General features: G+C 38.7%; 1 protein-coding gene across 1 annotated transcript in view; it reads right to left on the bottom strand.

The window, feature by feature from the left end:
* Nucleotides 1-27,908, bottom strand: part of TNKS (tankyrase) — a 222,684-nt gene that overhangs the window by 10,546 nt on the left and 184,230 nt on the right. The window contains exons 21-26 of the mRNA XM_063076600.1: nt 14,901-15,021; nt 13,825-13,922; nt 12,235-12,309; nt 10,487-10,592; nt 9,683-9,869; nt 4,494-4,650 (exon numbers count right to left, since the gene is read on the bottom strand). Of these exons, the coding sequence (XP_062932670.1) occupies nt 4,494-4,650; nt 9,683-9,869; nt 10,487-10,592; nt 12,235-12,309; nt 13,825-13,922; nt 14,901-15,021 (744 nt within the window). The remainder of the gene's footprint in view (nt 1-4,493; nt 4,651-9,682; nt 9,870-10,486; nt 10,593-12,234; nt 12,310-13,824; nt 13,923-14,900; nt 15,022-27,908) is intronic.

Raw genomic sequence — 27,908 nt, 5'->3', positions numbered from 1 at the left:
TGTACAAAACACTGTGGTGTGAGATATGGACCCTACTGTCAAGGAGCTTACCATCTAGTTTGAGAGGATAAGCCAGATAAAGAAAAGAAGGAATTAAAAAATAACACAAACTGGCATGTGCTACCTGTTGAAAATGAGTGGGAAGCCCACTCCTGCTTCCTTTTGAGCCAGTGAAGTTTAATATCTATGATATATTGTATGACACATTCTTTCTACTTGCAGGAAAGTTACTTAGGCAAAGGGGTCAATAATGACAGTATTTGAATTTTGGTATTTAATCACACTATTTAAGATGATCCTTGACACATGTAGGTTTTAGTTAGGCAGATTCTAAGATTCTAATGGCATGAATTACTTAAAGGTCCTTATCTGAGTGCTCCTGCTTTCTACTGATTAGGCTACTGAATTGTTTCTATGTACAGTTTAAGATACCGATTAATCACATCAAAATCCAAAGGGATTTAAGGCAAGGGAATTATTAAATTGCAGGACTAGAAGGGCCAAGGATGGACCAAAAGACATTATTTCCTGTCTAGTCACTTTAAATCCGTACTGGTTATAAAAGCATAGAATGAATTTTTTTTAAAGTTCCTGTAAGAAAAGATTCAACAACCACCTTTGATAACCCATTTTCAGGAAACTCTTTTTAACCAAAATTCCTAATGCTAAATTTAAACTTAAACACTCTCACTTATTTTCCATAGAGATGAAGAAGAAATTGTCATGCTCTCTTGCATAATTTCGTATATCCGAAAACCATTCTATAAACCATACTATGGTCTTTTCTTTTCCAGGTTAAACAATTCTGCATTGTTCACACCAGTTCAGTAAAATAAGCGAAATCTCTGTAGCAACCAATGACCAGAGAATACCTCTCCTTTATATCTAATGTGAAGCTTAAAGTATAACACATAAAAATACTCCTGATATTTAAGTCCACTATTAACAGAGCCATTTTCCTTTTCAAGCATAGTTCAGTTAACTTTCAACATATCTTTTCAATCCTAAAGAGAGAAACAATCCCATCAATAACAAATCTCCCCAAATCAACCCTCTGAATAAAACATTTGTGTGTTCTTGAAAGCATTAATGAAGGATAATTTAGGGTAACACTAAGGAGAATGATACAAAAGTTAGCAAAGGAAAACTTCCCCATAAAATCAGGAAAAATTACTTATAGGACACTACTCAATTAATAGACACTATAGTTGTTAACACTATCCATGTGGACAAGTATACCTAGATATGGAAGAACCAGTACCCCCTGAAATAAAACAAATACTAAGTGCATTTCATTTTTCAAGGCATGTTTTCCTTCAAATGAGATTTGCACTGCACCAATCTCTAAAATTCCTTGAACAAGTTATCAAGTCAAATTTTACTTGGGACATGGGTGAATGATCATTAAACTTGAGAAAAGTAAACTTATACTTATTTTCTAGTCTATGTTATTTCTTTCCATCCAACTATGAAAGAAATATTTACTATAGGTAACTTACAATATGTTAAAAAATCTACGCTAAGGAAAACTGGTATCACCTATAATCTCTACACCAGTGATAACTACTCTTATGTTTTGGTAGATACTATGTTCAGTATATATATGATTTAAATATTTCTAAAATAACAGGCATATGAATATACTGTAATTGACTTAAGCATTCTACTTTATTGAATATTTAGGTTAAATTTTTCATTATGATAATCATGACAGTAATTAATCTCCATATATATGTGTATTTTGTGTGTGATCATAACTGATTATATCTAATGCAAATTCCTAAAAGTATAATTACCAAATCAAAGTGTATTAGTCCATTTTTGTTGCTATAACAGAATACCTGGAACTGGGTGATTTATGAAGAAAAACGACATTTCTTTCTTATAGTTTCTGTGGCTGGGAAGCCCAGAGTCCATCCGGTGATGGTGATAGCAACCCAGGTGTCTCACATTGCAAGATGGTGGAAGCAGAAAGAGCAGAGACAGAGCAAGACAGACTCTCCTCTTCTTTTAAAGCTCTCAGAACCCTGCCCCTGACCACCATTGTTAATCCATTCACTGCAGCATGGTCCTACAATCTAATCACCTCTTCAAGGCCCCACCTTTCAGTTACCATAATAGGATTTCCTACCCTCTTAACTGTCACAGTGGGGCCCAAGTTTCTAATACATAAAACTTGGGAGACACAATTCAAGTTTCAGTAAGTTTTGGGGGGACATGGTTCAATCCACTACACAAAGTAAAAGCATCTTCTCTAGAAGTCTGAAGTTTATGATTTAAACAGAAAAACTTGATAAAAAGAAAAAAAGCAAAGAATAAATTGAACTTTTTATTTGGAAACAACTGCAAACTTATAATAAATTGTAAAAATTAAAGTGGCAGCCACTTTACCCAGATCCACCCATCGGTAAGGTTTTATCTATTACATTTGCTTTATCATTTGCACTTCTCACCTACCTCTGTATACTAGACACACACACACATACGCTCAATCACCCCCCCCAACACTTTTTTCCTGAAACATTTAAGAGTAAGTTACGTACATCATCATGGTCCTTTATCCCTAAACATGCCAGCATATATTTCCTGAGAATAGAGATATTCTCTGACAGAAGTACAATATCAACCTCATAACTTTACATTAATACATTTTTGTCTATCTACTCTCCATATTCCAATCCTGTCAGTTGATCTAATAATGCCCTTTCTCTTCTGGTACTGGATGTAGTTTGGGGGTAGGAACTTAATTCAGTTTTCATGCTCTTGGCTTCGTTTAATCTGGAAAGTTTTCACAGATTTTCTCTTTTTATAATACCGACATTTTTGAAGAATACAATCTTCCTACATTAAAAAAAACCCAGAATATTCCTTATTTTGATTAGACTTATGTATTCCTGGCCAGACCACTGCACAGATGTCGTACCCTTCTCAGAATACCCATCTGGAGGCACTCTATATGCCCATCTGTCCTTCACTGGTGATATAAATTTTGATTATTTGGTCAAGGCATTGCCCCCTTTCTCTGATGTATAATTACTATTTCCCCCCCTTCTTTGTAACTCTGCGATAAGAAAACCATGCAAATATTCTTCTCCTTATTGAAATTACCCCCGATATTTAGCATCTATTGCCTACTCTTGCCTAATCTAATCTTTTCCACCATGGCTGCAAGATGATAATTTTTCCAACTCCAGTACTCCCTTCCACATCCATCCACCTTACCTGGGCATTCTACTGTAACCAGGAGACCTCCTTTTTCCTTTTTAAATGTATTTATCTATTTATCATCAGTATAGAATAATGAATTCCTATTTTCCAGAGGTTTAAAATTCATTACTGTACTTATTTTGGTGTTCAGATTATCCCAGATTTGGCCAATGGGAGCCCCTTCAAGCTGGCTTCTGTGTCCTTGTGACATGTCCATGTTTTTTCTTTTGAGCACTTTACTACTTTCTGGTATAAGAAGATGGTAAAAGAAACCCTGGTTCCTTTTAGTGGGGAATGGTATTAGAGACCAAAACCTGGGCTCTTGTTTTGCTCATTGCTATTGGGGCTTCTTTGCTTTCAGCAGACAGAGCTAGGAAATATATGTACATTTATTGGTGTACATTCACATGCTTACATTTATACTCACACATATACCCATACATACATATATCTACATGAGCACACATACTCACATATATATTAGAAACCACGAGTTCATATTAATACTTACAATTTCAGCCTCTCCCTACAGGATCTCTACTCTGCATTCCATATTTGTATATCCCTTCTTCTACAATGAGAACCAGGGCTCCCAAAATCAATACAGCAACACATTTACTCATTTGTTCCATCCTATAATATACCTAAAAGAGTTTCACTGTTCTGCCCATACTACCACAATTATCAGGCTTACTACAAGGAGTTCAGGATTTCTTTGCAATTTTCCCCCCTATCCTTCCACATCCTACCCTGCCCAAATCTGATGGCATAAAGTAAAATACTCTTTTCATCAGTTACATATATTTAGTTATTTTCTTTATTTTTTCTCTTCTTCAGTATAGTAATAGTACACACTTGAAATCTAATTAAGTTCAGACAAACTGGCAAAAACTTTCTATACGTACATATTTCTCTGTATATATGATATAAGTACGATGATCAGCATTATAGAGATTCAGTCACTGTGACCATCCTGTGGCAAGTACATCCACAAAGAAGATCCATTAAATGGCAGCTGCTCATAGCTCCCCACTGCCATGCTGAGGCATGAAGCAATACAAAGCATTAATTCTGAATAACAGGCCTCAAGAAAAGCATGAGATCAACTTGTGTGAAGTTGAGGTTGAAAATCATTTTGATATCTTCATTTTGTACCCAAAGTGACTAATGCTACCACACTATGTGATAGATATTTCATTAAAAGGTTTTCTTAAATATTACATGTCTACATATTCCGTTCTGACATGTTTAGTAATTTGGGTATGTTTACTTGACGAGTAACATACCTGCTCTCCTCTGTAGATGACATATTCAGCATATGCCAGCCCATTAACACTTGGTCTACCAATAACTGAGTGATGTCCTGGAGGGGCATGAGCCATTTTCATTGTGCTGAATTGCAGAAAAGATTTTCCAAGGGTCACTCTACAGAAAAGCATTTGTCTAAAGGAAAAAAAGAAAGCAATGCTTTGAAGGGAGCTTTAAAACTTAGAATAACATTGCTAGGTTTATACTACTCAAAGTTTAAAGTAGTTTTGGTATGGCTAAGGAATCAATCATAGAAAATATCTGGCAGTAAGTTTTGCCTAGTAGAAAAAGGAAAATACTAGAGAAAACTGAGTTCTTGCATAAATGGATGGGTGGAGCACAGAGAAAATAAGCAGAGAGAAACAGCACTTGAAATTAAGATTGGGTTTACTACAGTATGAGGAAAAAGTAAAACTTGGGATGAGATCAACAGTAATAATAAAAGTGGATCATGAACAAAAAAATAGCTTAAATCACAGCAGCTGGTGAAACATGAATTGGAGCAAATGTTAAATATGATAGAGGTAAGAAAGGTTCACTAGGAAGAAAGTGCATAATATGAACTGGGGGTTGACAAACATAGCCCATGGGTTCAATCCAGCCTGTCACCTGTTTTGTAAATAAAATTTTATTAGAACAAATCTGCACATTCATTTAGATATAGTCTATAGCTACTTTTGCACTACAAGGACAGAGCTGAGTCATTGTGACAGGGATTGTAGGGCCTGCAGAGCTTAAAATAATTATTATTTAGCCCTTTAAAAAGGGGTTTGTAAACCCTTTAGATAAGCAATAAACATTTTAAGTGATCAGTACAATTGGTCATGCTATTGAACGTAAACAGTGATTATTCAAACAGTTTGTTTTTAGTTATGGAGTATGATCTTTGTGTTCTAACCAATCAGAGCTATTATTTTTAGTCAGCTGAGATTTGTGGGGGACCGTGCATACATAACTGGGTCCTGCCTGGACTGGCTTTTTAAGTTCGATGCTACTGATGATCCTCTCAGATGTTGGCTTGTATCAACCATATTCTCTGGCAGGTCCCAGAGGAAAATGCTTTGCTCTACATTAGAGAGGCATTTTGAACTCTATCTCTACATTGTGGCAGTGGTAAATTGCCATGATTCTGCGGACCCCCAGTCTATTATGTCACATAAAGCATGACCTCACAGGCCCTGGCCTCCTGCCTTCTGCTTCCTGCCCTGGGCTTCACTGTTGCTGCTGAGACAGGACAAAATGCAGGACCTGCCCAGCCAGCCCATGAGGCTACAGATGGGCAGGTGGAGAGCCCTGGCTCATGCCTGCTCACTGGCTTGCCTTATGCATTGTGGTACATTATGCAGATGCAGCAGCCAAAAATGTAGGAGTACCAATACCATGGGGGGCAAATTTTGACCAATGCAAGACCAAAAGACCATCTCTTTTTCCCTTGATATACTACTATTCTGAGACACAGTAGTTCACACAACCTCTCCGATGTGTCATGGACTGAACTATCAACTGCACTTGTTAGGAAACTGTGGCAAGCTCACTAACACACCTCAATGTATTTGCTCTACCTCCTTCTCCACCTCACTTCTTCTTGTGCCCTCATTCCTGCTTCCTTGCCAATAAAGTGCTAGTCACGTGCTTTTCCTTCAGACTGTTTTCTAGGAATCTTGGCTAAGATATAAATTTGTGTGTCTAATTTTAGTGAGTGACTGTTATTCCTCATCTAGGTTCACTTTTATTGCTTATTTAGGTTCATTTTGTCTCCACAGGCATTAGCTCTGAAGCAACAAAAAGAAACTTTTGCATGTTATCTATCCTTGGGAATTTCTGTGTGTTAACCACAGAAGTCTTTTTTTTTTTTTTTTTTTTTTTTTTGTGGTTGATTACTGTGGCCAATTACCAAAACCTCCCTCCCTCCTCCCTCTACCTCCTCTCTCCCAACAATGTCCTTTCTGTATGCTTGTCATATCAATTTCAAGGAATTGCAATTGTTATGTCTTCTCCCCCCCGCCGTTTTTTTTTTTTTTGTGTGTGTGTGTGTGTGTGTGTGTGTGTGTTTATTTATTTATTTTTAGCTCCCACAAATAAGTGAGAACATGTGATATTTCTCTTTCTGTGCCTGACTTGTTTCACTTAATTCTCTCTAGGTCCATCCATGTCATTGCAAATGGCAGTATTTCATTCTTTTTTATAGCTGAGTAGTAATCCATTGCGCAGATATACCACATTTTCCATATCCACTCATCTGATGATGGACATTAGGGCTGGTTCCAACTCTTAGCTATTGTAAATAGTGCTGCAATGAACATTGGGGAACAGGTATACCTTCGATTGATGATTTCCATTCCTCTGGGTATATTCCCAGCAGTGGGATAGCTAGGTCATATGGTAGATCTATCTGCAATTGTTTGAGGAACCTCCATACCATTTTCCATAGAGGCTGCACCATTTTGCAGTCCCACCGGAAATGTATCCTCCGCAACCTCGCCAGCATTTATCGTTCAGAGTCTTTTGGATTTTAGCCATCCTAACTGGGGTGAGATGGTATCTCAGTGTGGTTTTGATTTGCATTTCCCGAATGCTGAGTGATGTTGAGCATTTTTTCATATGTCTGTTGGCCATTCGTATATCTTCCTTAGAGAAATGCCTATTTAGCTCTCTTTCGCCCATTTTTTAATTGGGTTGCTTGTTTTTTTCTTGTCAAGTTGTTTCTGTTCCTTGTATATTCTGGATATTAATTCTTTGTCAGATGTATATTTTGCAAATATTTTCTCCCACTCTGTTGGTTGTCTTTTAACTCTGTTGATTGTTTCTTACGCTGTGCAGAAGCTTTTTAGTTTGATATAATCCCATTTGTTTATTTTTCCTTCGGTTGCTCGTGCTTTTGGGATCATATTCATGAAGTCTGTGTCCAGTCCTCCTTCCTGAAGTGTTTCTCCTATGTTTCCTTTCAGAAGTCTTATAGTTTCAGGGTGTATGTTTAATTATTTAATCCATTTTGAATTGACTTTAGTGTATGGTGAAAGGTATGGGTCTAGTTTCATTCTCCTGCATACTGATATCCAATTCTCCCAGCACCATTTGCTGAAGAGGCAGTCTCTTCCCCAGTGTATAGGCTTGGTGCCTTTGTCAAAGATCAGATGGCTGTAGGTGTGTGGGTTGATTGCTGGATTCTCTATTCTATTCTGTTGATCAGTGTGTCTGTTTTTATGCCAGTACCATACTGTTTTGGTTATTATAGCTTTGTAGTATAGCTTAAAGTCAGGTAGTGTTATGCCTCCAGCTTTATTTTTTTTTGCTATGCGTGGTCTTTTGTTACTACATATAAATGTCTGGATAGTTTTTTCCATTTCTGAGAAAAATGTCATTGGAATTTTGATGGTGATTGCATTGAATTTGTATTATCACTTTGGGTAGTATGGAAATTTTCACTATGTTGATTCTTCCAATCCAAGAGCATGGGATATCTTTCCATCTTCTTGTATCCTCTCTAATTTCTCTCAGCAGTGGTTTGTAGTTCTCATTATAGAGATTTTTCACATCCTTCGTTAACTCAATTCCTAAGTATTTTATTTTCTTGGTGGCTATTGTAAATGGTGAAGCTTTCTTGATTTCTCTTTCTGGATGTTCACTATTGGAGAATAGAAATGCTACTGATTTTTGTGTGTTGATTTTGTATCCTGCTACTTTGCTGAAATCATTGATCAACTCCAAGAGTTTTTTTGTACAGGCTTTAGGCTGTTCGATATATAGGATCATGTCATCTGCAAACAGGGACAGTTTGACTTTATCTTTTCCAATTTGGATGCCCTTTATTTCCTTCTCTTCTCTGATTGCTCTGGCTAGTACTTCCAACACTATGTTGAATAGGAGTGGTGAGAGTGGTCATCCTTGTCTAGTTCCTGTTCTTAAAGGAAAAGCTTTCAGCTTTTCCCCATTCAGGATGATACTGGCAGTGGGTTTATCATATATGGCTTTAATTATTTTGAGATAATTTCCATCTATAATTTCCTAACTTATAGAGGGTCTTTGTCATGAATGAATGTTGAATTTTATCAAATGCTTTTTCAGCATCTATAGAGATGACCATATGGTCCTTGTGTTTGATTTTATTAATATGGTGTATCACATTGATTGATTTGCATATGTTGAACCAACCTTGCATCCCTGGGATAAATCCCACTTGATCGTGGTGAATAATTTTACGTATGTGTTGCTGTATTCTGTTTGCTGGTATTTTAGTGAGGATTTTTGCATCTATATTCATCAAAGACATCAGCCTGTAGTTTTCTTTTTTGGTTGTATCTTTACCTGGTTTTGGTAAACCACAGAAGTCTTAATGGAAAGAAGTTTCCTTCCGGACATATGGTATCTATCTTTGAACTGCTAAAGACTATAATTTTTTTTCATAACATAACTGTGAGAGATAAGTTTTCAGGTCAGTAACTGCAATGAATTTCAAGGTTATATGGATCTTTTTAAGGTTGTAACTGAATCAAATTATTTTATTAACTTGACTTTCAAAATTAATGCAGCTGATTAAAAAGAAATGTAATAAATACCAATCTTTGTAAAGTATAATTCTTTTGTAGTTTATCCCCCACTGATTTCAGAGTGTACTATTATTCACTTTAATTTCTGAGTTTTAAAATCCTATTTAAAAAGCCGAGATTCATTTGTTTGCTACTAGTCCAAAGTTGATATTTTGAAGTTGGACTTTTCAAGGATAATTATATATCTCACTTTAAGACAAGAAACATTACTAGCAATATCAGAAGCAAATTAAAAAGTCTACTTCTTTATAGAAGTTACGTGTCTTAGTTCAAATGTGACTAGAGTAAGAGGTTCTTTGTTCTACAGTGATCATTCTCGGCCTTTTCTCGTTCTGATTCTGAAGCAAGGAAATTGAAGCCCAGGGAGAAAGCGACGATGCAAGGAGTTTCATTATAACCTATCACTGGTGGACATGTATCTGGTTTTTACCACTGGTTTTAGCTCTGCTGTCATTGTTTCTATTAGGGCAGAGGCTGATAAGCTGTTCCTAATCCAACCCCCAAGCCTGCCCGACTTATTAGGAAGTAAAATTGAGTATGACCTGTGACTTCTGCAGATCTCGAGAACCTTATTTGATCCATGAGGGTGACAAGCATTACACCAAAGGCAAGACACTCACCTGTGACATATATAACATGACCTATCTTTGTGTGTGGGGCAGCCTGTTCCTCCTCCAATTCCATAAACATACTGGTTGCTTTTTGATGAGTTTTCAGCAAAATAAATCCCAGCTCCAAACATTCCTCCTATATATGCATGTCGTTCATCAAACCCTTTATGAATAATGGCATTAATGAAAGGAGAACCTAAAAATACAAAGACAGAAAGATTAGTTTTTGAATGCTTTTCTAGAGTCTCATAGCTGCATACTATTAGCACTGGGCAGATAAACACTAAGAATTAATAATGCACAAATGAAAAGTTTATTTTCTAAGATGGTCTATTATACTCACACATAAATTACTGTAATGTACTAGAATCTTATCAGTGACCCAAAGTGTTTGCCAAGCAAGGACGCTATATGGATTTTGCAGATGGCATGAGGTTTTAGATAGCAAAGTACAAACTGGCTTCGAAAATACAGACTATTTTACACACAATCTTACTTAAGCAAGCATAGATAATAGGATAAACTAAAACAATTACACTAAATTACAACCAAAATACTTCACTAGGTAGCCACCTTGCAATTTAAGTTCTGAAACAACTTCAGATAAATGATTTTTATTGTACATGTCCTGGAAAGCCTGTACTAACATGTAATGCATTAGAAAGCTGGTATCAACAAGTAACTATTTTAGAAAAAAACAACATAACAAGCCATTTTTAAAACAACCCTATTATAATCAATAACATATATTTCTCACTTTACTGAACTTTGCAAAAGCTGAGAGGTGTCTACGATAACTGCCGTGCTTCTCACCGTGAAATAACATGCGCTCATTGTGATGGTTGTGATTCTCCTCAGACACTTCCTTTTGTCTGTGACAGAATCGCTCCCTCAACTTCTTGTTGACAACTTTTTGAATCTTTAAAGATGAAGAAGAAAGAAGCTAATTGTCAGTGAAATATATGTCAATGATTTAAAATGAACAGTTTTCCTTTAGGAAGGCTTAATTTGTTTTGTTTGCCTAAGACATTATATTAAAATGATAAAGTTGCCATGTCAATGTAATTCAGTTAACAGTCTAGTGTTTGGTGACATATTTTCAGCTATGGCTTTTGTTATTCTGTACCCGATCTTATTGTACCTCAAAAATACCTCAGGAGTTTTTTTTTTGTTTCCTTTTGTTTGTTTGTTTTAAAAGATTATTCTTAGGCTCCTCCCCAGACCTAACGAATTTTAGGAGATGTATTTTTTATAAAAGCTCCTCGAGTAATTCTGATGTGCACCAGGGTAACTTCCACAGGTCTGTTAACCCAAAAATGATAAACCAGTTCTCAGCAGATTTTATTCAACTTTATGACAATCCTTTGAAAAAAGCATATAAATTAAGATAATAAGATTAAGAGATATAGGCATTCTGGTATAATCACTACCACGATTAGATTGAAAATCCAGGCCTTTAATGCTACTTTCAAATGATAAGAAAACTTGCTGTCAGCTATGGTCTGCGTTTGTGGATAATCTGGGAGACCCACACCCATATACGTATCACCAATACAAGGTGGTTTAGCTTTATGTTTGTGGCTTTGGTGTTTTCAGGGTATCTCTATTTCTAGTATTAAACAAAATTATGGGAAGCCATTGTTTTGTACTGAGTTCCTGCACTGGGCCCCAACAGATGAAACCAAACCAAAATGGAGTCACTTATTCTAAGTGCCACATAATCAAACTGAAACTTTAAGAAAGCAGATAGATCCCAAAACAGGTTAGTTTTTTTTTTCTGCTGAAAACAGGAGATTCCAACATAATAAGGAAGTTCTCTCTGCTCTAACTCTTATAAAAAATAACCTGATGCTAATAACTTTTTTTCTGTTGTTTCTTCGTTCCTCCTTTATAAAACTCACTGTTCCTGTATTTCCTAGTGGGATTTACATCCAATAGGTCCATTTATGATGGTGACAGAGAGTGATGTCAATACATGAAGGGAGAAAGTGTTCAATTTTTTGGCCTAAGGTTTCTCTGGACATAGAGAACTGTAACGTAACTTGATATGTGAACAGATTGTAACCTACTCTTGTAACCAGTAGCTGAGCCTCAGCCAATCACAGCAGCCAAAATTCAGCCAACCACAGGTAGCCAACTGTTCAAACCAGGTTCAAATAAGGCGAGCGCCAAACTGTAACCAACCCAGCTGTTTCTGTACCTCACTTCTCCGTTACTTTCCTTTTTCTGTCCATAAATGTTACCTGCCCAGGTGGCAGCCCTGGCATCACTCTGAACCTATTCTGGTTCTGGGGGCTGCCTTGTTCATGAATTCTTTACTCAGATACTCTCAGTTAAACTTAATTTATCTAAAGTATTTCTTTTAACACTGGTGAAGTATGGTCTTGAGAGATTAGGGATTATAATGTAATGAAAAGAGTGACATTTGATTTCGGGGCAACAGGTGATTGATTATATTTGATAATTTGGAAATATGACTTAAATTCTTTTTTTCAATGCCTAGATTTGACTTTCAGGCAAGCTTTTCAATCCAATCTCACCACGAAATTTTTTAAACTTACTCGAATAACATTGTATCTGTTGAAGATGCCACCAGCATTACCACCATCTCTGTGTTCTCTAATAGTACTTTGCATCTATAGAACAAAATAAAATAAGTTTGAAAATACATGACTGGATAATTGTCAAGACATTCCTCCCATTGTTTTCAATATTTCAATTCTATTATATTGTTTCACTGAAAAAACAAAGCACTAATAAATACATAGAAGTTCGCCAAAAATTGGACAAGTTTAGTGGAAGTATTTCTAGTGAGAAAATAGTCACAAACATAAATATTAAATTTATGCATTTTCTATTTTTTAATAGAAGGTGTGAAAGATTTTTCTGTAAACACAATAAGGAAATATATAGAAAGAATATCGAATTAAATCATCTACAATTACTATTTTATGTTATTGAGACTAAGAAGCAACACTGATTAAGTCAAACAAAAACTCCTCATATTCAATCAATATCCCATGGTACGAATGTGAAAAACAAATAATTTTTAAAAATCAATAAAATTTTGTTTTCTAGATGAAATATTCCATATTATTTCAATAGCCTTTAAGTGTATCTATACAGACAAGGGGAAGTTGAACATAATGTACCATGAAACAATTTTCTTTTGACCACTAACCTTCCTCCTTCTTTGCTCCAAGTTAAAAATAATTATTATGAGAAAGAACGTTTTAAAAACCTAAGTTTCTCAGAATTGACTCACAGAATGAATTCCCTACCTCACTGCTTCATTTGTGAGGAGTCACCACCTTTTTGATATTATCAGAATTTACTAACTCCTTGGAGAAAAATCAGGCAGTAACACACTAGAAGACATGGTGTCTTCCTGATACGCTGGCAAGTATGAGCTGAAGTACAAACCTGGAGTCATGGTGCTGAGTTCCCTAATGTCATTTCCTAGCATGGGAAAGTGAATAACATGAACATTAATTAAAAAAACAAAAACCAAAAAAACAAAATGTAAGCATACCTTCTTCTGCCTAGGAACTTACAAAATAATGAAATGAGATAGCTTACTTATAATAACAAAACTGAGCCCTTTGTTTATTATGGGTTACAAGTGAGGCATAAGCCATCAGTAGAAAGCGAATCTCTAAGGCAGCTGGAGATTCATAAAAACAGCCTTACTATGGTGCTTTAAAATAATTGTGAGTGGAGAAATAGAACGTAATGCAGAATTACAAGGCAGGCTTCAGAAGCGTACATAAAAACTAGGCATATTACTTTATAATGACATTCTATAACTGCATAAAAATAAAGATTAGAAGATATTTGCTATCTATGAGGCAAAGTTCTCACCCATATCATTCTTAGGAAGCATTCTAACCATAGAAGAAAATAGTTCTAATAGGATCCTTACTTGTATGAGTTTCAAGAAAGTCTCTGGAACAAAAAGACACATTTGTCCTACCCACTGGAAATTCTAGGCTTATGTGGCATGGTTCTAATTCCACCACAATGGCTAAGAGAGACAACAGTAAATAGGCAAGTGACCAGAAGGCAATTTAAGATGAACTTACCTCTCTTGGAAAAATAGTTTAACCACAGGTTTCAGAAAAAGAAGACTAAAAAATTTTGATGTACATTACCTCTTCTTCTACTGACTGATATTCTTTATCTTCTGGAGCAAGATCGAGCAAAATAGTTCCCTGATTAACACAGTGAAAAGTCAAATAAGGATTGGTGCCTGTAGGGGAGAAAAATTAACATATAAAACAAAAGTCCACATGTGGGGAAAATAGGATAATTTAGTCAGGCTCCCTCAACTCAGGTCTGGTTGGGGTCCAGCAGCACATTTCTTATAAACAAGTTGTGTGTGGGTGGAGTCAGTGCGCATGTGCATATTTCTAGTTAATTGCTATTGTGTGTTCTTCAGTTTGTGAAGCAGAGCTGGCCTGCAGAGCTCACATCTAAAAATAGAGCATGTTTACTCTGGTGGCAGCTGCTCAGTTTTTCTGTGGACTTTGATGGTAGCAGTTGAGTTTCTGAGTTTTTCCTTTGTACTACCTAGCTCATAGTGTTGTGTGTGCTGAATAAAGACTATTTCTTCTTCAACCAAGGCTCCAAGGACCTTTTTGCCGGTTATCTAGCTCATAGACCTGCATGTGAAGTGTTTGCGAATGAGCTCGAGGGGTCTGTGAGCTCCAGACCCTAGCCCTAGCTCTACAGCAAGAAAGAAAGGTTAGATTATGAAAAGCCATGTTATAAATATCCAATTTTATCATGAAAGCAACAGGATTCTATTGGAGGGTTTTAAGCAACAAAGTGATATGATCATACATTCATTTTGAAAAGAGTCTCCTAGTTAGTGTGGAGAAGGTACTGGAGGGAGGCAAAGGTGAAGGTTGGAAATAAGCTGAAAGGTGGTTGTGACAGTCCAGGAGAGAAATGATAGTAGCTAAGATTAGGTGACAACAGTGGGAAACGACAGTGATATAGAAATTTCAAAGAAATTTAGGAGATAAAGTGTGGGGAGAGAGGGAAGAACGACTCAGATTTTTCCAGCAAGAGGGAGCATGATGCCAGTGCCTGGGATGGGAAAGGCAGGAGGTACGACAACATTAAGAGCACCGTTCTGTGGTCACACCACCTGAGTTCAAATGCCAGCCCTGACATTATCTTTTACCACTAATTTCTGAAACTTATTTCTTTCTGAATAGTTTACCTTGTTGTCCACCTAAAAGTCTTTCTACTCCTTTGATTAATTTGTGGCGGTGTCCATAAGCATTGATGCCTATTTCTTTCAACTCTTCATGACCCATATCAGCCAGTACATCGAGTGTAATCTGAAAAATGAAACAAAATTAGTTGCTAAATCTTTCACAGTTCCTCTGAGGACAAAAGCTCTCCCATTTTTCTATAATGCTATAATTATTATTCAAATTAAGAAAATTCTTTTATTTCCTGTATAAGCATGGACATATAATCTTCTTAAAGTTGCCTTGATGATCTTATCAGTTTTGCTCACTTGAAATACTCCTTAACTTGCTTTTAGTCAGTGGAGAATTAAAAAGGGAGAAATAATACTAAGGAAATACAAGATGATCATTGCCACATTTCCTTTTGATTATTTAATTCTACCATGTTCTGTTTACTTCAAAATTTAGGAGAGATGAGTAGCTTTAAAATGGGGAAATACTGGATCCCAGTGTCCAGTAGGTAGTAGAAATGAATGGTAGGGGAAAGGAAGAAGTGGTTTGCACAATTAAACAGAATGTGGCAAAAAAATTAAGCGATTTTAGGCAAGGAGATTTTAGACTTAGTTAAGAAAGAACTTTCCAGTGCTAAGAAATATTCAAGCATAGAACAGGCTGCCTTAGAAAGTACTGAGATTTATATCTCAAGTGTTTAGTTAGATTACAGACCATTTTATAGTGAAACTACATAAAAAATTCCTATTTGGACAAGAAAAGAGAGAGTAGATGGTTTCAAAGCTCTTTTATAAATTCTCAGATTTAACAATCCCTGCTGCCTTACATTCTATTTTTGTAGAAAATAGTGGTTTTACATTTTAAAATTATTCATACCTGTAGATGGAGATGATTAGTTGGCTCAACATTTCCTAATTTCTTTGTGGACTAAAGTAACTGTAACTCTACTTCCACCCAGTGGCAGTGTTCTGAACACACAGTATGAAATCCTGGGCAACCACATTTCTTGAGGACTGAACATGCAATTTTCCAGCCCAGAACAACCCAGCTCTTTGACAATCCAAATACGAGTCTATAAGATTAGCTTTGATTTTCTCTTTCCTTGGAAAACTGAGAAACCCTTTTATAGACACCACCTTTCCAACTCAAATGAGATATTTTTATCTATTCATAGCTTTTTTCCACCTTTATACTTACTTAAAACTGACAAATTAGGCCTGGAGCTCTGCTGATTCTAATTGTCAGAATGAAACATTGTAAGACTCTGATCTTCTCAGTACAGTAAGCATACACCACTCATTCTTTGGAAATAATTTACTGTATTGCTTCTAAGTGTCTATTTAGAAATAATTGCTCCATTGCACAAAATGGGCAATTCACTTCCAATCACCCAGAGGAAGTTTTCAGCTGAGCTTTTAAAAAGCAACAGTTCTGAAATACACATTGAGACAGAATAGTTCACAAAATAATAGCCTTTACACTTTTAGCTGGATATAATTTTAATGTAATGTGGGAATCATGTTATTGATAACCATGTTTTTCTTCTAAATATTCTAATCTTCAAGTTTAAATAAGGTGGAAATAAAAACAGGATCTCCAATCTATGTGGTAACTTCAACTCAAAGAACCCTCAAACTTTTCTGAAATGATATGTATACTGCATATCTGGAGGAAGCAGGAACCAGGCCAGCAAAACACAGTATTCTCTATAATTTTCTGGAAAAATAATAGAGAAGGTTTCATATATTTGTTCATTTTATAACTCCAATCAAAATGAATACAAAAAGCCCAAACCAAACCAACAAAAACCACTGACAGAACGATACCCAGTCGTTTAGTTCAGAAGGAAGGGTTGAAAGTAGGTCCCACACTTATTTTGGAAAGCATCTTTAAGATGCCCCCAATGATCCCTACCTCCTGGTGTTTGTATCCTGATTGTAATTCCCTACCCTTGAGTGTGGGTTAGACTTACTGACTCAGTTCTAACAAATATAATACAGCAGAAGTGAAGGGATATTACTTTTTACATTAGGTTATAAAAAGATTGTGGCTCCATCTTGGGCACTCACTCTGCTGGACTGCTGACCCTGTGAAGCAAGCTACCATGCTATAGCAGACAGATTCAACTATTCTTACCTCCTTATATTCACACCCTTGTGTAATCCCCTCCCCTGGAGTGTGGGCTTGCCTAGTGACTTGCTTCTAACTAAGAAAATACAGCAATGGTGATGGGATGTTGACTAGCACACCCTCTCTCTCCCCTGCTGGCTTTGATGAAGCAAGATGCCATGGTAGAGGGGCCCAAATGGCAAGGAACTGAGGCCTTCAGTCCAACAGGCCAAAAGGAACTGAATCCCGCCAATAACCATGTGAGCTTGGAAGGGGATCTTTCCACAGCTGAACCTTTAGATGAGATACCAGCCCTGGCTGACACCTTGACTGCAGCCTTGTGAGAGATGCTGAAGCAAATGACACAACGAAGCCAGGCACAGACTCTTGACCCCGAAATGTGTGTTTTAAGCTGCTAAATTTGTGGTAATTTGTCAAGCAGCAACAAATAAGTAATACACATGTCATAAGGTCACCCAGTGGAGAGGCCCATAGGATGAGATATCAAGGCCAGTCAACGCAATGTGAGAGAGCTTCAGAGTGGATCCTCACCCTTGCCAACTGAGTCTCCAGATAGGACTGAAGACCTGGCTAGCAGCTTGAATGTAACTTCATGAGAGACCTGGAGCCAGAGGTAACTCAACTATGCCATGCTTGGATTCTTGACCCACAGCAACTGTGAGATAATGCATGTTTGCTATTTTAAGCCATCAAGTTTTGGGGTAATTTGTCAGATAACTAGTATACCTGTGCTCACTTGGCATTTATCCGATTTGATGCTAATAGTGACAAAGAAAGAATAAATATGAAAATAACCAAAGAAAATATTTATTAGATAATACTAAAGGATAGAAGGGATTAAAAAATACTAATATTTGGAATATGAAAAGCAAAAAGGGAAAGGTACAATTTTATGTACCTATGGCCGAATATAAATATGTATTTGTATTATCTTGCAATGCCACCAATCCATTCACTCATCACCTGTCCAGACCAGTATTTGTTGTCTACTTGCTATATGAGCATATCAAGCACAGTTCAAAGCACTTTATTTACATTATTATCTCATTTAATCCTTACAGTAACCCACTGAAGTACTCTTAATGTCCTTATAAGGAAACTAAGGCTTAGAGAAGTCATAAAAATAGTATACAGAAGAGCTGAGATGTATAGCCATACCTGTCTTTCCCCTGCTTATATTTCTTAAAAGGGATAACAAGAAAGCTAAAATAACTAAACATTAAATTTAGTGGCTTTGAGTTACACGGTGCCCAATTGGTCCCCATATTTAGCAGGCAGTGGCCACTGAAAACCTTAAATAACAAGCTAAGGAATTTCGGCTTATGTTCACTCATTCACGCACAAAATTTTTAATGAGTACGTTTATATGCTAGATATTTCTAAAAAATGTAACTAAATATTTCATTTAATTCTGAAACAACCCACTATAGTTCAGAAAATTAAATAACCGCTTCAAATAATTGGTAGTAAAAGAGTGGGGCCATGAAATGAATAGAGTACTACACTAAAGTTCATGCTATTTATTTAAGGTAACAAGTAAACAAAAAATATGGTAAAGATTGGTAAATGTTTTGGGGGGAATCCCTATGGAACTCTTATGCAAGTTTCCTACTTGGTCAGGGCTGCAAGTTGGGCTGAGAAGGAAGGAATGAGGAGGTCAGGAAAAGTTCCATATTCTGAGTTGCTTTTTTGTAGAAAATAAGCAAACAAAAAGGAATGGGAGTAATTAAAGATTATTCCAAAATTCTAAAGCTGTGTGACTATCAATAAAATAAGTGGAAATATCTGGAAGGAAAGCAGGATAGTTGGATTTTAGACATGTTACTCAAAGATTCAGGACTCCTATATCCCTATAAGCTACTAGAAATATTTTTCTGAACATCACCTTTAAAGTAACGCACTTTTTAAAGAAAACCTTGACTTAGTTATATTCAGGAAATCACAAATTTGTTGGGCTAGTTATTTATATCTAGCACACATTAAAATAAAATCATAACCTTTAAAATAAAGATTATCCCCATAACTAAAATCATCTTGCATATGAAGCAAATGTCACTTCAAGAAGGGCTGTCACTTCAAATCTTGCTTCTAATATTTGTTTATTTTATTTCGGGTGGAGAGAGAAAATTAGAGTTTTGATGAAAAAGTCTTTTTTTTTTTTTACTTGGACATAAAACGTTGCAGGCTGGAGTAGCAGTAGTAAGAACTAACTTTATAATCACGTTCATAATGAATTTACTTGAGTCCATGCCTTTGTTTTCAAGAATCTTAAGTCAAAATTTATACGGCTCCTTTTCACGGTTGGTCATAAATAAGTCCACAAGCGGTCTTCCAAGTCATAGATGTTCCAGAAATTGCTGTGTAAATCAAATCTATCTTTCCCATAGAAAAACGTGTTTTAGGTAGGAAGCTACATTATAAAGGAAGGGCCCAAGTCACACTGGTACTATGTTTAATTAACTGTAAAAGACATAGGCAAATATTATTTAATATAGAACTTGACAAGGTATCAATGTGAAATAAGACAATTTAGTTCAAAGACTTCCGAGTGAACAACTGTGAAGATAAGACGTGAGGCTAGGAGGCTCTGAGGTAGGTTCTCCTGGGACCAGGAAGAAAATAACAATATTCCCCACTCCACTGGAGGATAAGTATCCATGAGTAGGAATAGAGGCAATACGACATTATACATCAAAGTGTCTCAGAAAACAGAATGGCTCTCTGGCTTAAGCTAATCAGACATGAATTAAATGGGTCCAGTGCGTACCCTTACTCCTCCCCCACTACGCAAATATCTTCACGATCATCACATATTACTGGCCTGACACAGAATGTTAATGGGAGAAAATTCCAAGGGTAAGTTATGGAAAGGATTATCAAATTTATTATTTTATAACTGAAGGCAGATAAATAATACTTGCAATTGAAATAAAAATAAATTTGATTGTTTGATGACTGGGCCAAGAAGACAGGTAAACACAGTTCAACACGAAGAAAAGTAATACCATTTGTCTGGAGAAAAGGAACTGTGCTAGGTAATATACATTAAATGCAAAAGTCAGTGTACTGGTCAAGAAAAGGATACAGAAATTATTCTGGCCAAAATAAAATCAATAAAATAAAATCAAAATAAAATCAATGAAACCGTTCACTCAGAACAAAACTGAGTGAAAGCGAGAAAAATGAAACTGATGATACCAGGATAAGCTGCCAGAAGGACTGACTGGGAGACTAAACTTCTAAACTATTTAAATCAATAAAATGAGAAACATGCCACAGGAAGTCAGTTACTGACAAAGAGAATATATAATATGAAGTAAAAAAATGACATAAACTTAGAGTGCAAACTGACTGAAAGTGTGGAAACTATGGGTTAGAGTGCTGCCTCGTAACAACAAGGTCAAGGGTTTGGATCCCCATACCAGCCAGCTGCCAAACAGAAAGCATGGAAACTGAAGTTCTTTGAAAAACTTTCAATAGTCAATTGAAGTTATTTATTTGAATTAGGATCTTTGGTTTATGATGTTTGGAATTCCACAATTACTGTGGATATAATTCAGGAAGAAAGGATATGGCTGTAATAGGGCTGTAACAGAGGATGACGCTTTTAAAAGAGCTTCAATACCTTTGGGGAGTAAATAAGGGAAACAAATTCCTACGGTTTAAGATATTCTTGCAAGAAATCTCCAAACCAGAGGATGAATAAACAGTAAGAAAAGAAAATTATTACAGCATTCTACAAAAGTCCTTACCACCAAACAGAAGACATGTTTGATTGCTTCATTAAAGCATATTTTATAAACTGGCACAGAAGTAAATTATAACACGGAATTTTAACTACCTGGATATTTTCAGGTATTCTATTTTACAGGTAAGGGAAGGTTATATTTTACAGGTAAGGATAGGTTAAATGTCTTTTAACCCAATTTTACATAGCTATTAAGAGGAAGAAAATAGAGTCAAGGTCTTTTAGTCCAATGCTATCTACTTAACAAACAATATTAAGAAACTTATTTAGCTAAAAATATAAGAAAAAGAAGAAAATCTTAACAGTACAACTGATAGAAAAAGAAAAAAGACCTGGTATTTTTAATGAACTCCAAATTGACTATATAACCCTACAAAAAACACCAGAACGGGGCAAAGGGCCTGTGAAGAATTTGGAAACTATGTCATACAAAGACTAACTGAAAGAATAGTTTTATTTATCCTAAAGTAGAGAAGTGTTTGTAGAAGGGGGTGGTTGGAAGGGTAGTCTATGACAACTTGACTAGATCTTAAAAAGATATGAAGAGATATGTTATAGTGAGCTGAATTATAGTTGTAGTAGGCTGAATGGTGGCCCTCAAAAACCTATGCACATGTTCTAACCCCCAGAACCTGTGAATGTTACCTTATTTGGCAAAAGGGCATTTGCAGATATAATTAAGAATCTTGAGATAAGGAGATCATCCATGATTTATGCATAGGCCCTAAATTCAATGCAAGTGTCCTTAGAAGAGACACACAGAGGAGAAGATAGACAGGAGAGGGTAGTGTGAAGATGGAAGCAGAGACTGGAGTAATGTGGCCATAAGCCACAGAAGCAGCCAACCATCAGAAGTCAGAAGGGGCATGGGATAGGCTTTTCCTAGAGCCTGGTAGGGAGCGCAGCCCTGCTGACACGTTGATTTCAGACTTCAGAACTGTGAGAGCAGACATCTCTGTTAAGCCACCAAATTTGTGGTAATTTGTTATGGCAGCGCTATGAAACTTAATACATATGTAAACTAGGGATTAGATTTCTGTGCAAAACAGGGTAAACAGGAACCTTAAACAAATGATTTGTATCGGGGGCAGATTTTAGCACACTTTAGAAGTTACAAGCTTTCTATTACACCCGCCCCAAATTGTAACAAGTTATCTTCCCTGGCTGGAGGACTGACATGGATGTTAAAAAGTTGATTCCTTCACCTGGGAGAATGACTTAATCTCTGAACACCCTTTTCATTCTAAGATTCCATGTATATCAGTAATAGCCAGTTTAAATGCAAGAACTTATTATCACTCAATATTTAATGATGACCTTGTGTTGGGAAAATAGAGAATAACTGAATCAGGCTCCCCTCGCCTCAGGGCCGGCTGGGGGTGGTTCAGTAAACAGTATGTATGGGGAGTGGAGTTAGCGTGCCTGTGCAGCGCTGCCACTTTGGCTGGTGTTTACTGCCTAGGCAGCCGCTGTCAACACAACCATGCTTTTCCAAACCTACGGCTTCCAAGGACCTTTTGGCCGGTTACCTAACTCACAGACCTGCATGAAGGGGTGTGGTGACCTGGCCTGGCATATGAAGGGTTTGTGGCCCAGTCTGTGAACAGGCTTGAGGGGTCTGGGAGCTCCATACCCAGCCCTAGCTTGACAATCGGCCCAGTTGGTACAGGATTACCAGCAGGTAAAAGAGCTTGACAACTGGCGTGGTTGAGTAGCTTTACAATTGGCATAGTTGGCAGGATTCTGAGCAGGGAGAGGAGGCAAGAAGCCTTTGGAGAAGGAGGAAATGTGGTACTTTTGAACATGTTGTGCCCTGTGGCCACTTTCCTGTTGACCAGGATGTGGTTGCTGCTCACTGTATTGCAAGTCAGCATAGACCAGGCACTACAGTGGAAAGCGCCCTGGGAGGGTGTTTTAGCCAGTTTTGTGTTGCTATAACAGAACACCTGAGACTGGGTAATTTATAAAGAAGAGACGTTTATTTGGCTTACGATTCTGGGACAGTTGCATCTGGCACAGGCCTCAGGCTGCTTCCACTCATGGCGGAAAGTGGCAGGCTGCCGGTGGGTATGAGCAGATCACATGGCGAGACAAAGCAAGAGAGCCAGAGAGGAGGTGCCAGGGTCTTATAAACAACAAGCTCTCGCGGAAACTAATAGAGCGAAAACTCACTCACTACCCCTCCTCCCCTAGGGAGAGCATTAATCCATTTATGAAGGATTCACCCCCATGACTCAATCAGTTTCCAACACTGCCACATTGGAGATCAAATTCCCACATGAGTTTTGCGGGAGACAACACATCCAAACTCCATCAGAGGGGGAGGAAATGTGGCTGTCCTTTAGTGTGTGGTGCCCAGCAGCCACATTTCTGCTGACCGGAGCTCTTTTCTGCTGCTCACTCTGCTGCAAGTTGATCAAGATTCCAAGAGAAAAGCAGAGTTGTTGGAAGCACAGATGACATGTAGCAACTGGCCACTCCAGCTTCTCACACCAAGGAAGACGACGGACGCAAGGGTGAGTTGGGGGGAGACCATGCATCCCCAGATACGACCTGTTGTGCATCAGAAAATGAAGCACGAGTAGCCGATGGGACTGGGTGGGCAACCAGTGGGCACTCCACAGGTGGCCCAATTTACCACCTATGTCCCGTATACCCAGGTTGACTTAGTTGACTTGGGGAGACAGTTTTGGCAGAAACAGGGGGAGACCCTAGCTGCTTGGCTGTTGTGGTTATGGGATCTAGGGATAGATAGTGTGATTTGCTCTGGTGAGGAGATGGAAAAATTGGCCTCCATCACCATGCACCTGTCCCTGAGGCAGTGGCTGAAGAATAGCTGCAGATATGCACCAGGGTGAGGTTATCACTCCTTGATGGACTCGGTGAATGCAGCTGCCTGAATTGTGTGGGCAAATGCTGGAGAACTGCCCAAGACTGTTAGTAAATGGCAAACGTATGCAGAGCTGGTCCAAATCATTTGAGAGCTGGGGATGTGGCAGTCCATGTTTAATGTGAACATCGTGGCCCAGATGATGAAAACTTTACAGGCAGCATGAGAGACATAGTGCTGCAAAATGCCCTGTCAACGTCCTTTGCGTCACTGATGGCCATACGGGCCCCATACATTGGTCATCCTATACATGAGGTAATGACCGTGATAGCCAGCTTGGGTGAAGTAGAGGACAGAAGACAAGCAAAAGGGGTCTGAAAGGTGGCTAAGACCAAACCCCCAAGAAATGCTCGGGATTTTATCCCAAAGGGACCAAGCAAGACTAGCCGTAAGCAGATGTGGCTTGACTTGCTTGCAGCAGGGGTTGATAAAAAGAAAATTGACCAGCAGCCAAATGCAGTTCTGTTTACCTTGTGGCAGCAATTGCGCCTTGAACAGCGTTTCACCAAACGTCGGGAAACAGGTAGCAAGGTATGCTCAGTGGATTTAAAGGATTTTTTGGTTGCTTTTGAGGAGGTGGATGAACTGTTCCATTTCGATTAGGGAACAGGCCAAGGTACTTGTCATTTGGGGGCAGGTGAGGACTGGAGGCCTCATGTTGAATTGGCAATATATTGGTTGAGGATGAATGTGCAATGTGGAGTGTTTTGGCATTGATAGATATAGGTGCAGAATGTAGCCTGATATATGGCAACCCAGATAAGTTTCCAGAGGCCACGGTTTGTACAGATGGCTATGGAGGACACACCACTGAGGTCAAAGCTGTGTCATTGCCACCGGGCATAGGAAGATTACCTCCTAGTGTATATACTGTATATATATCCCCCTGTAGCTGAATACATCTTGGGTATGGATGTATTTTATGGTTTGCACCTGCAAACAACAGTTGGAGAGTTTTGGCTGAGAATATAGATAGTAAAGCCTATGTTACGAGGATATGCTAAACACGACCCAGGTGTTACCCAAGCCAAGATGTGTAGTTAATGTAAAGCAGTATCGTCTACCAGGAGGACATGCGGAGATAAATGCTACTATATTGGAATTAGAGGAAGTTGGCATTATTCATCTGGCTCAGAGCCCACTGAATGCTTTGCTATGGCCAGTGAAAAAGCCTGATGGTACCTGGAGAATGACTGTACATTTCGAGAACTGAACAAAGTAGTGCCTCCTTTACATGCAGCTGTGCCTTCAGTTCACAACTTGATGGATCAGCTGATGACTCAGCTGGGGACTTATCATTGTGTACTGGACCTTGCAAATGCTTTTTCTCCATTCCAATCTCGGCTGATAGCCAAGATCAGTTCGCCTTCACGTGGGAAGGAAGACAGTGGACCTTTCAAGTACTGCCCCATGGTTATCTGCATAGCCCAACCATCTGTCATGGTTTGGTGGCTGGGGACCTAGCCAAGTGGACTAGGCCCAGCACGGTTACAATGTTTCACTACATTGATGATGTGTTACTAACCTCTGATTCTCTTGCAGATTTAACCCAGGCAGCTCCAACGCTGCTAAGTCATTTGGAACAATGTGGGTGGGCCGTGAACACAGCCAAAGTGCAAGAACCTGGGCGGTCAGTCAAATTCCTGGGAGTGTTCTGGTCAGCTAAGACGAGGGTCATCCCAGAAGCTATTATAGATAAGATACAGGCATACCCTTGACCCACAACGGTAGCTCAGCTACAGACATATTTGCGACTTTTAGGGTATTGGAGAGCTTTTGTACCCCATATGGCCCAAATGGCATGCACACTATATGTACTGACAAAGAAAGGAGCCCTCTGGGATTGGACTGAGGAAGTAGAACAAGCTTATCGGGCTACGAAAAGGGCAATACAGGAGATACAAGCTTTACAAGTGGCCAACCCCACTAAGCCATTTGAATTAGATGTACATATAACCCAGGAGGGTTTAGGATGGGGTTTGTGGCAGACCGATTCCGCACACCTGTAGGATTCTGGTCTCAGCTCTGGAAGGGCACTGAAGTGCGCTACACCCTAACAGAAAAGCAGTTAGCAGTTGTGTATTCTGCCTTGATAGTCACTGAAGCTATTACAGGAACTGCCAAAGTACTAGTAAGGACGACATACCCCATAATAGGTTGGCTGTGCACAGGGGCAACCAGCCCTAAAACGGGTGTAGCTCAGACTCCCACTTTGTCTAAATGAGGAGCATACATAGAACAAAGGAGCACTGTGTCAACAAGTCCTCTGTCCAAAGAGTTGCAAGCTGTGCTAGGCCCAGGAGATGCTGTGGAGGAAACTTTGACACAACTGTTACCCATGGAGGTGGAGGCTTTCCATGAGGGACAGGGACCTATCACGGAGCAAGCTTGGTATACAGATGGCTCTAGCATGGGACCTTCAGCATCAGGGACAGAGACTGCTGTCCAGCCCTTAACAGATACCATGTGATATGAAAACGGTACAGGGCAAAGCAGTCAATGGGTTGAATTGAGAGCATTATGGATGGTGATAAAAAATGAGCCTGAGCCATTAACCATCTGTACTGACAGCTGGGCTGTGTACAAAGGTTTAACCCTTTGGATTTCTACTTGGAAGTATCAACGGTGGATGGTAGGCCACCGACCCCTGTGGGGACAAGCTATGTGGCAAGAGTTATGGGAATTGGGGCATGAGAAAGAGTAACTCTTTTCCATGTCACAGGACACTTCCCCTTAGCCAGTTCAGGAAATGAAGCCAATGTCTTGGCTAAGGTAAGATGGCTGGAGAGAGCCCCAGCTACTGACGTAGCCCAGTGGTTACATCAACGAATGCAGCATGTTGGCAGTAAAACCATGCAGATGGCAGCTCAAAGATGGGCCCTGCCTATAAAATGAGAAGATGTAGCGAATGCCTGTCATGTTTGTCTGGTGTGTGCTCAAGAGAGTCCACACCCCCGGCAAGTGCCCCATACAGATGGGCAAATAACTCGAGGAAGGGTGCCCCTGACTCGATGGCAAGTGGACTTTGTCGGACCACTGCCAAGGTCAGAGAATTTCAGATACATCTTCACAGCTGTTAATATGGCTACTGGTCTCCTGTTTGTATGGTCCTGTAAGGCCCCAGACCAGTTAAACAGTATGGTCGGCCTGTAGTTATAGAAGGTGATAATGGAACCCACTTTATGGTACATGGGGTTCAGAGGTGGGCCTCCCAGTTGTCCATTCAGTGGAAGTTACATGTGCCATATCATCCCCAGGCGGCAGGAATGACTGAACGGTACAATGGCCTTTTAAAAAAGGGACTAAGGCTTTCTGCCCAACCCCCATCCCTGAAGGGGTGGGCATGGCAATTATGGCTGACAGTCAGAATTCTAAATGAAAGACCCCACAAGGTCGGGCCCTCTCCAGTGGAAGCTCTGTTGCATAGGGCTGCAGCACCTATACAGCTGCAAATCACTACTAAAGATAAGCTTTTGAAGCCTGGATATGGCAAGAATGGAAATATTCTCTTACCAGCCCCAACCTATTTGCAACAGGTACAGACAGTACAATGGGAATGGCCTTGGAGAATAAAAGCCCCCTATATATGCAGGTTAGGTTTAATAGGTCCTTGGGGAAAAGGATTAGAGGAAGGCTTGCAAGTTTCACCTTGGGTGACAAGTACCTGGCCTCCTCGAGTAAAGGTGACATGGCTTGGAACAGATGAGTGCTCTATTCCAAAGGGCACATTTGTATTATCATTATGGCCAATTATGAGTTCCCCTATACTGTTACATGTAGAACCTACAGATCCAACAGTGTTAGCAAATAAAATGTAGTATCATAAGCCAGGTAAGATACCTACTCCTGCAACCATCCTCTCTGAGGATGGCAAACTGGCATGTATCTTACCAGAGGGGTGAGAACTTCCCCTATTGGTACCAATAACTCTTCTGTCTTTTCGTCCATAGTGTTCTGGCTGCAGGCACTGCACCAGAGTTGTGTGATCAGTGTGTCGGCCTGCTGAATATGCATTGAACTGCCCATCAATATGACTACAGTATTTGCATGGAGGATCACACCAATGGTGATTACTAACCGGACATATGCAGCTAACAGATAAAAGGACGGAACTGCAAGCCTTAAGGCATACTGAATGGACAACAAGTTATGTAAATGTAAGGGTCATTTATCCTTGCTAAGGGGACATCGCGGAAGATTCTGAATGTGTAGATTGTACGGTGAGGGACCTTGAAGGGGTGGATTGTTGGGAAA

The sequence above is a fragment of the Cynocephalus volans genome, chromosome 13 (assembly GCF_027409185.1).
Source record: "Cynocephalus volans isolate mCynVol1 chromosome 13, mCynVol1.pri, whole genome shotgun sequence".
Lineage (NCBI taxonomy): Eukaryota > Metazoa > Chordata > Mammalia > Dermoptera > Cynocephalidae > Cynocephalus > Cynocephalus volans.
The sequence above is the reverse complement of the archived record's forward strand: the minus strand, read 5'-3'. Positions and strand labels throughout refer to the sequence as shown.